At 39.3% G+C, this 10,068-nt stretch overlaps 1 protein-coding gene across 1 annotated transcript in view; it reads left to right on the top strand.

Annotated features, from left to right (window-relative positions):
• The window catches only part of LOC105533489 (coagulation factor VIII), a 152,998-nt gene that overhangs the window by 98,793 nt on the left and 44,137 nt on the right, over window positions 1-10,068 (top strand). Inside the window, exon 14 of the mRNA XM_011971961.1 lies at window positions 1,179-1,200. Within this exon, the coding sequence (XP_011827351.1) occupies window positions 1,179-1,200 (22 nt within the window). The remainder of the gene's footprint in view (window positions 1-1,178; window positions 1,201-10,068) is intronic.

Genomic DNA, 10,068 nt, shown 5'->3' with positions numbered 1-10,068 from the left:
GCCCAGGCTGGAGTGCAGTGGTGCCATCTCGGCTCACTGCAAGCTCCACCTCCCGGGTTCACGCCATTCTCCTGCCTCAGCCTCCCGAGTAGCTGGGACTACAGGTGCCTACCACTACACCCAGCTAATTTTTTATATTTTTAGTAGAGACGGTGTTAGCCAGGATGGTCTCGATTTCCTGACCTCGTGATCCACCGGCCTCAGTCTCCCAAAGTGCTGGGATTACAGGCGTGAGCCACTGTGCCCGGCCTGTATGTCTTCTTTTGAGAAATGTCTATTCAGATCGTTGTCCATTTTTAATAGGGTTCTTTGTTTTTTTGCTACTGACTAGAGTTTCTTATATATTGTGGTTATTAACGTCCTCTCAGTTGTATAGTTTGCAAATATTTCATCCCATCCTAAGATTATCTCTTCACTTTGTTAATTGTTTCCTTTGCTGTGCAGAAGCTTATGGCTTCATATAATCCCATTTGTCTACTTTTGCTTTAGTTCCCTGTGCTTTTGAGGTCTTACCTGCAAAATCTTTCCCACACCAATGTCCTGGCACATGCCCCCAATGTTTTCTTCCAGTAGTCTCATACTTTCAGGTTTTATATTTAAGTCTCTAAGCCATTTTTATTTTATTTTTGTATATAGTGAGAAATAGGGGTCTAGTTTCATTCTTCTGCATGTGTATATCCAGTTTTCCCACACCATTTATTGAAGAGACTACTCTTTCACCGGTGCATGTTTTCGGTACTTTGTCAAAAATGAGTTTGGCTGTAAATGTGTGGATTTATTTCTAGGTTCTCTGTTGTGTTCCACTGGCATATGTTTCTGGTTTTATGCCAGTACCATGCTGTTTTAGTTACTACAGCTTTGTAGTATAGTTTGAAGTCAAGTAGTGTCATGCCTCCAGCTTTGTTCATTTTGCTCAGGTTTGCTTTGGCTGTTTGGAGTCTTTTGTGGTTCCATACAAATTTTAAGATTCTTTTTTCTATTTCTGTGAAAAACTTCATTGGTATTTGGATAGGTATTACATTAAGTGTGGTAGCATTGCTACTTTAACAATATGAGTTTTTCCAGCCCATTAACATGGGATAGATACCTTTTCATTTTTTTGTGTGTTCTTCAATTCCCTTTGTCAGTATTTTAGTTTTCATTATAGAGATATCTAGTTTTATTGTAGCTATTGTAAATGATTTTTTAAAAATTTCTTTTTCAGGTTGTTAGCTCTTGATATATAGAAATGCTACTGCTTTTGCATGTTGGTTTTTTATCCTGCAACTTTACTGAATTTGCTTATCAGTTCTAATAGCTTTTTGATGGAGTCTTTAGTTTTTTTATGTGAAATACAAGATTATGTCATCTATAAACAAGGAGAATTTGACTTCTTCCTTTCCAGTTTGGATACCCTTTATTTCTTTATCTTGATTACTTGCTCTGGCTTGGACTTCCAGGACTACGTTTAATAGAATTGGTGAAAGTGGGTATCCTTATCTTGTTTGAGATCTTAGAGAAAAGGCTTTCAGTTTTCCACATTTGGTATGATATTAGCCATAGTTTGTCATATATGGCCTTTATTGTTTTGAGGTATGCTTTCTGTACCTGGTTTGTTGAGAGTTTTATCCTGAAGGGATGTTGAATTTAATCTTTTTGGCATCAATTGAAATGATCATATGTTTTTTGTCCTTCATTCTGTTGATATGATGTATCACATTGATTCATTTCCATATGTTGAACCATCCTTGCATCCCTGGGATGAATCCCCCTTGATCATGATGAATGATCTTTTACTGTGTTGTTGAATATGGTTTGCTAGTATTTCTTTGAGGATTTTTGCATCAATGTTCATCAGAGATATTGGCCTGTAGTTTCTTTTTGTGTATGTGTGTGTCTTTGTCTGGTTTGGTTTCAGGGTAATACTGGCCTATAGAATCAGTTTGGAAGTATTTACTCCTCCTTGATTTTTGGGATAGTTTGTGGAGAAGTTGGTATTTGTTCTTTAAAAAAAAAATGTTCAGTAGAATTCAACAATGAAGCCATCAGGTCCTGAGCTTTTCTTTGTTGGGAGACTTTTTTTTTTACTATTTCTAGCTCATCACTTGTTATTAATCTATTCAAGTTCCTTCTTTCTTTCTTTCTTTCTTTCTCTCTCTCTCTCTCTTTTCTTTTCTTTTCCTTTCTTTTATTTTCTTTTCTTCTCTTTTCTTTTTTTTAAAAATCTTGTTCTTCACCCAGGCTGGAGTGCATTCAATCTAAGCTCACTGCAACCTCTGCCTCCCAGGTTCAAGTTATTCTTGTGCCTGAGCTTCCCACGTAGCTGGGATTACAGGTGTGCACCACCACACCTGGCTAATTTTTGTATTTTTAGTAGAGATGGGGTTTTGCCATGATGGCCAGGCTGGTCTCGAACTCCTGGCCTCAAGTGATCCACCCGCCTTGGCCTCCCAAAGTACTGAGATTACAGACATGAGCCATTGTGCCTGGCCCAAGTTTTGTATTTCTTATGTTCAATCTTGGTAAGTTGTATATGTATAGTAATTTATCCATTTCGTCTATGTTTTCCAATTTATTGGCATATATTTCCTCATAGTAGCTTCTAATGATCCTTTGAATTTCCATGATATCATTTGTAATGTCTACTTTTTTGTCTATGATTTTAATTATTTCTGTCTTATCTTTTTCTTTTCTTAGTCTAGCTAGAGGTTTCTCAATTTTGTTTATCTTTTCTAAAAACCAACTTTTCATTTCACCGATCTTTTTACTGTTATTTTAGTTTCAATTTCATTTATTTCTGCTCTCATTTTTATTATTTCTTTCCTTCTACTAATTGTGGGTTTGGTTTGCTCTTGCTTTTCTAGTTCTTTAAAATATATCATTGTGCTGTTTATTTGAGGTCCTTTTACTTTTTTGATGTAGGCATTTATTGTTAACAATTTTCCTTTAGTCCTGCTTTTGCTATATTTCATAGGTTTTGATATGTTGTATTTCCATTTTCATTTGTTTAAAAATTTTTTAAATTTTCTTCCTAATTTCTGTTTTGTTTTGTTTTGTTTGTTTTGTTTTTTGTTTTTTGTTTTTTTGTTTTTTTTGAGATGGAGTCTCACTCTCGCCCAGGCTCGAGTGCAGTGGCGCGATCTTGGCTCACTTCAAGCTCCACCTCCCGGGTTCACGCCATTCTCCCGCCTCAGCCTCCCGAGTAGCTAGGACTACAGGCGCCTGCCACCACACCCAGCTAATTTTTTGTATTTTAGTGGAGATGGGGTTTCACCATGTTAGCCAAGATGGCCTCGATCTCCTGACCTCGTGATCCACCCGCTTCGGCCTCCCAAAATGCTGGAATTACAGGCATGAGCTACCGCTCCTGGCCAATTTTCTTCCTAATTTCTTCATTGACCCAATGGTCATTCAGAATCATATTGTTAATTTCCATGTATTCGTATAGTTTCCAAAGTTCCTCTTGTTATTGATTTCTAGTTTTATTCCATTAAGATCAGTAAAGATACTGGATATGATTTCATTTTGGGGGAATATTTTTAATTGTTTTGTGGCCTAATATGTAATCTGTCTTTGAGAATGTTTCATATGCTGAGGAGAAAAAAAATGTGTATTCTGTGGCTATTGGATGAAATATTCTGTAAGTGTCTATTAGGTCCATTTGGTGTATAGTGCATATTAAGTGTGATGTTTCTTTGTTGATTTTCTATCTAGTAATCTGTCTAGTGCTGAAATTGGGTATTGAAATGCCCAATTATTGTAATGGGGTCTATCTCTCTTTTTAGTTCTAATAATATTTGCTTTATGTATCTCAGTGCTCCAGTGTTGGGTGCATATACATTTAGAATTATTATCTCATCTTGCTGAATTGACCCCTTTATCATTATATAATGACCTTCTTTGTCTCTTTTCACTGTTTTTGGATTGAAGTCTATTTTATCTGATATAGCTACTCCTGCTTTTTTGTTTCTATTTGCATGGAATATCTTTTTCCATGCCTTCATTTTCAGTCTGCATTTCTTTATAAGGTAAAGTGAGTTTCTTGCAGGCAGCATATGGTTGAATCTTGTTTTCATCCATTCAGCCACTCTTTGTCTTTTCATTCAATAATTTAGTTCATGAATGTTACTAACTCAATGTTACTATTGTTAGGTAAGCAGTTACTAGTGCCACTTGGTTATTTGATTCATGGTTGTTTTATTAGTCCTCTCTTCTTCCTTTCCTGTCTGTCTTTCTATAAAAGTGATTTTCTCTAGTAGTATGTTTTAATCTCTTATTTTTTGTGTGTGTATCTATTATAGGTTTCTGCTTTGTAGTTATCATGAGGCTTGTAACATTTTATAACCAACTATTTTAAACTGCTGACAACTTAACTCTGAGTCACAATTCAAAGAAAAAAAAAAAAGATAAAACGAAAAACTATCTTTTTAAGTCCATCCCCTGCCTCTTTTTGACTTTTTGTTGTCTCAATTTATGTCTTTTTACATTGTCTCTTAACAAAATTTTGTATTATAGGTACTCCTATTTTTGTTAGGCTTTTCTTTTAGTCTTCATACTAAAGATATGAGTAGTTTACACACTGCAATTACAGTGCTAGCGTATTCTGTATTTGTCTGTGTACTTACTATTGCCAGTGAGTTTTGTGCCTTCAGATCATTTCTTCTTACTCTTTGCCATCCTTTTCTTTCAGATTGAAGAACTCTCTTTACCATTTCTTATAAGATAGGTCCAGTGTTGATTAAATTCCTTAGCTTTTATTTGTCTGGAAAAGTCTTTATTTCTCCTTAATGTTTGAAGAATTACTTTTCTGGATATAATATTCTAGTTTGGAAGTCTTTTACCTTCAACATTTTGAATAGGTTATCCCATTTACCCCTGGCCTATAAGGTTTCTGTTATTATGACTGTTGCTAGACATATTGGAGTTCCTTTACATGGTATTTGCTTCTTTTCCCTTACTGCATTTAGATACTTTTTTTGACCTCTAAGATTTCATTACTATATGCCTTGAGGTAGTCTTATTTGGGTTGAATCTTCTTGATGTTCTTTGAACTTCTTGTGCCTGGATATTCATATCTTTCTCTAGGTTTGGAAAGTTCTATCATTCTTTCTTTTTTTTTCTTTCCAACTTTATTTTAGCTTCAGGGGGTACACGTGCAGGTTTGTTACATGGGTAAATTGCATTTCATGGGGGTTTGGTGTCCCGATTATTTTGTCACCCAGGTAACAAGCATAGTACTGAATAGGTAGTTTTTTCATCCTCACCCCTCAACCCTCAAGTAGACCCCAGCGTCTTATTGTTCTCTTCTTTGTGTCCATGTGTACTCAATGTTTAGCATCCACTTGTAAGTGAGATCATGCAGTATTTGGTTTTCTGTTCCTGCATTAATTCGCTTAGGATAATGGCCTCCAACTCCATCCATGTTGCTGTAAAGGACATGATCTTGTTTTTTGTGGCTGTGTAATATTCCATGGTGTATATGTACCACAATATCTTTATCTAGTTCACCATTGATGGAAATTTAGGTTGAAACCATGTCTTTGCTAGTGTGAATAGTGCTGCAATGAACATATACATGCATGTGTCTTTATAGTAGAATGATTTATATTCCTCTGGGTATGTAATGAGTAATGAGATTGCTCAGTCAAATGGTAATTCTCTTATAAGTTCTTTGAGAAATCTCCAGACTGCTTTCTACAGTGGCTGAATTAATCTACATTCCCACCAGCGGTGTGTAAGTGTTCCCTTTTCTCCAAAACCTGACCAGCATCTGTTATTTTTTGACTTTGTAATAACAGGCATTCTGACTGGTAGATGGTATCTCATTGTGGTTTTCATTTGCATTTCTCAAATGATTAGTGATGTTGAGCAATTTTACATATATTTGTTGGCCACATGCGTTATCTTCTTTGAGAAGTGTCTGTTCATGTCCTATGCCCTTTGTAAAAATTTTTGTTTGCTTGTTAATTTAAGTTTTTCATAGATTCTGGATATTCGACCTTTATCAGATACTTAGTTTGCAAATATTTTCTCCCATTCTATTGGTTTGTTGTTTATTCTGTTGATATTGATAATTTCTTTTACTGTGCAGAAGTTCTTTAGTTTAATTAGGCCCCACTTTTCAATTTTTGGTTTTGTTGCAATTGCTTCTGGGGTCTTTGCCATGAAATCTTTGTCAGGGACTTTGTCCAGAATGGTATTTTCTAGGCTTTCTTCTAGGATTTTTATAGTTTTAGGTTTTACATTTAAGTCTTTAATCCATCTGGAGTTGATTTTTGTATATGGTATAAGGAAGAGGTCCAGTTTCAATCTTCTGCATACAACTAGCCATTTATCCTAGCATCACTTATTGCATAGAAAGTCCTTTCCCCATTGCTTGTTTTTGTTGACTTTGTCAAAGATAAGATGGTTGTAGGTGTGTAGCTTTATTTCTGGGTTCTCTAATCTGTTCCATTGGTCTATGCATCTGTTTTTGTACCAGTACCATACTGTTTTGGTTACTGTAGTCTTGTAGTGTAGTTTGAAGTTGGGTAGCACGATGCTTCTGGCTTTGTTCTTTTTCTTGGGATTGCTTCAGTTATCCTATATTTCTCAGAGGTTTTGTTCATTCTTTTTAAAATTTTTGTCTGACTGAGTTGATTCAATAAACCAGTCTTCGAGTTCTGAGATTCTTTTGTCAGCTTCATCTATTCTGCTGTTAATACTTCTGATTTTATTACTGGAATTCTTGTAGTGAGTTTTTCAACTCTATCAGATCGGTTTGGTTCTTTTTTAAATTGCTATTTCATCTTTCATCTCTTGTATCGTTTTATTGGATTCCTTAGATTCCTTGCATTAGGTTTCCACTTTCTCCTGAATCTTGATGATCTTTGTTCCTATCCAGGTTCTGAATTCTATGCCTGTCATTTCAGCCATTTCAGCCTGGTTAAGAGCCATTGCTGGGGAGCTAGTGCAGTTATTTGGATATAAGAAGACATTCTGGCTTTTTTAGTTGCCAGAATTACTGAACAGGTTTTTTTCTCATCTGTGTGGGCTAATGTTCCTTTAATCTTTGAAGTTTCTGTTTTTGCTTTCATATTCTTTGAGGCCAGTGAGGGTTTGACTGTGATATAAATTGGGTTCAGCTGACTGGCTTCGTTTCTGGAAAATTTCAGGGGGCCAAGGCTCAGTTCAGCACACCTGGGCTATGTGCTCTATCCCAGGGGTGCTGGTACCAGGCCCACAGCTTTGTTCTCTGGCCCTTTGAGGTTAAGCACCTGCTGCACTGGAGGAGTTGAGATGTTCCCAGTCCACTGGCGAGAACACTCCAATGGTGGGGGGGGGTGGGGGGGACGGTGCCAGCCAAATTGCTTCATTGGGGCAGTGGCAGTGGGCTATATGCTTGTGTGTATTCTGACGGTAGTGTGGCAGGGTGCATGTGTGCCAGTCACAGCAGGGTGTGTGTGTGCACATGCTGGTGAGGGAAAAGGAGTGGTAGCAACATTCACATGCACGTGCACTGGTGGCAACAGGATGATAAGGTCCACATGCCCTCCGCATCAGCAAAGCAGTGGAGGGAGGCTGTGGCCGAGTTTATGCCAGCAAAGTGGTGAGGGGAGGCTGCAGGTGAGTGGGTGTGAGTTGGCAGAAGCCCATCTACTGAAGCTCTCCAATGATTAGGCAGGGTCTGCCAGTAAAGGAGCTATGGTGGTGGCCACCAGGAAGTGCCCTGGTTGAGCATCCAAGGCTGCACTGCAAGTGGGTGCAGCCACGTAGGGACCCCAACAGAGGCTGGCAGACAGAGGGTGCTCAGATCAGACTGGCCCCATCCCACAGGCAAGACTGCCCTGCTCTGTCCAGGTCTGATAGTCAACAAAGGCCGAAGCCACCTAGAAGAACATGGTGAGCCTTGGGGGATGGGCATCCCTGGCCGTGCTCCACTGCAACCCTTCCCATGCCAAACCCTCTAGGCTCCGCAAAGGCTGGAATTCTGTCCCGTCCACCTCCTCAAGCAGCTCTCCCTGTCAGTTGAAATGCCCATGGGGGTCAAGGAGTCTTCTTCAGCTAGGATTCTGGGGGTCCGTGGTGAGAATGAGCCACTCCTTGCCTATTTAACTCATCCATTCACCAGGAGCTACTTGGGGCCAGGAATGAGTCCTGGTGCTTGGCAGCCCCCATGCAGGGTTCCAAGATTCCTTCCCCTTCAGCCCATGGTCTGTATCCTCCCTCAGTCCACTCTCAATGCCTTCCTTCCCATAGATCTGCTTGGAGTGTCTTCTCGATAATCTGGTTTCTTGTTGGGAGATCCTCTTCCTGACTATGTCTAGTTGGCCATCTTGGAAGAGCTCTATTATTATTTCTTTTAATAAACTTTCTACCATGATCTTTTTCTCTACATCCTCTTTAAGGCCAATAGCTCTTAGATTTGCCCTTGTGGGCTATTTTCTAGATCTCGTAGGCATGCTTTCTTCTTTTTTAACTTTTTTTCTTTTTTCTCCTCTATGTATTTTCATATAGCCTGTCTTCAAACTCACTAATTCTTTCTTCTGCTTGATCAATTCTGCTGTTGAGAGACTCATTCATTTTTCAGTTTGTCTAGTAAATGTTTCAGCTCTAGAATTTCTTCTTGATTTTTAAAATCATTTCAATGTCTTTGTTAAGTTTCTGTGGTAGATTTCTGAATTCCTCCTTTGTGTTATCTTGAAGTTCATTGAACTTCCTCAAGACAGCTATATATATATATACACATATATATATATATGTCTTACTATATATATGTCTTACTATATATACACATATATATGTCTTACTCTGTAACCTGCAGCCGCGACTTCCCTGGCTCAGGTGATTTGGTGATTCTCTCACCTCGGCCTCCCAGGTAGTTGGGACTATAGGTGTGTGCCACCACACCCAGTATATGGATGGATGGATATATGGATGGATGGATAGATAGATAGATAGATAGATAGATAGATAGATAGATAGATAGATAGATAGATAATAGTAGAGACAGGGTTTTGCCCTATTGTTCAGGCTGGTTTCAAACTCCTGGGCTCAAGTGATCCACCTGTCTTGGCCTCCCAAAGTTTTGGGATTACAGGCATGAGCCACCATGCCCAGCCAAGACAGCTACTTTGAATTCCCTGTCTGACAGGTCACATATCTCCATCACTCCAGGATTGGTCATTGGTGCCTTATTTAGTCCATTTGGTGAGGTCATATTTTCTTTGTTGTTTTTGATACTTGTGGGTGTTCATTCATGTCTGGTCATTGAAGAGTTATGTATTTATTCCAAACTTCACAGGCTGGGCTTATTTGTACCCATCCTTGAGAGGGCTTTCCAAAAATTCAAAGGGGATTGAGTGTTGTTACTTAGATGACTATGGTCATTTCAGCACTTGGGGGTACTCTAAGCCCAGGAATGCTGCAACTTTTGCAGACTCCTAGATATACAGACTTGGTGGACTTGGGGAAGATAAGGGAGAATTCCTTGGATTCCCAGGAAAGGTCTCTTACTCTCTTCCCTCACTTTCCTCCAGGCAGGAGTCTCTCTCCATGCTGGCCTGCCTGAAGTTGGGGGAGGGGTGATGCAAGCATTCCCATGGTCACCACAGCTGGCATTGTGGTGGGTTGCACCTGAATCCCATAGTCTCTCAGGCCAGTGCAATACCTAGGCTCCCCAAGGCCCATGACTGCTACTGCCCAGTTACTGCTGCTGTTTATTCAAGGCCCAAGGCCACTTTAGCTATCAGGTGGTAAATCTTGCCTGGACTTGGTCTATCCCTCCAGGGCAGTGAATCCCCTTCTGGCCTAGGGTGGGTCTAGAAATGCCATCCAGGAGCAAAGGCCTAGGATTGGGGGTTTCAAAAATCTGCCTGGTGCTTTATTTTACTGTAGTTGAGCTGATACCCAAGTTGCGAGACAAAGTCCTCTGTATTCTTCCCTCTCCTTCTCCCAAGTGGAAGCTGTGTTTCCCTGCACTGCATCACCTGGAGTTCAGGAAGGAGTGGCACAGGCACTCCCATGGCCACTACAGCTGGTGTCACACTGGAGTATACCTCAAGCCCACTGAAAAGCCTAATTTCCAAATGTGTTTGCTAAACTATAGTT

The sequence above is a fragment of the Mandrillus leucophaeus genome, unplaced genomic scaffold (assembly GCF_000951045.1).
Source record: "Mandrillus leucophaeus isolate KB7577 unplaced genomic scaffold, Mleu.le_1.0 Scaffold1251, whole genome shotgun sequence".
Classification (NCBI taxonomy): Eukaryota; Metazoa; Chordata; class Mammalia; order Primates; family Cercopithecidae; genus Mandrillus; species Mandrillus leucophaeus.
The sequence above is the reverse complement of the archived record's forward strand: the minus strand, read 5'-3'. Positions and strand labels throughout refer to the sequence as shown.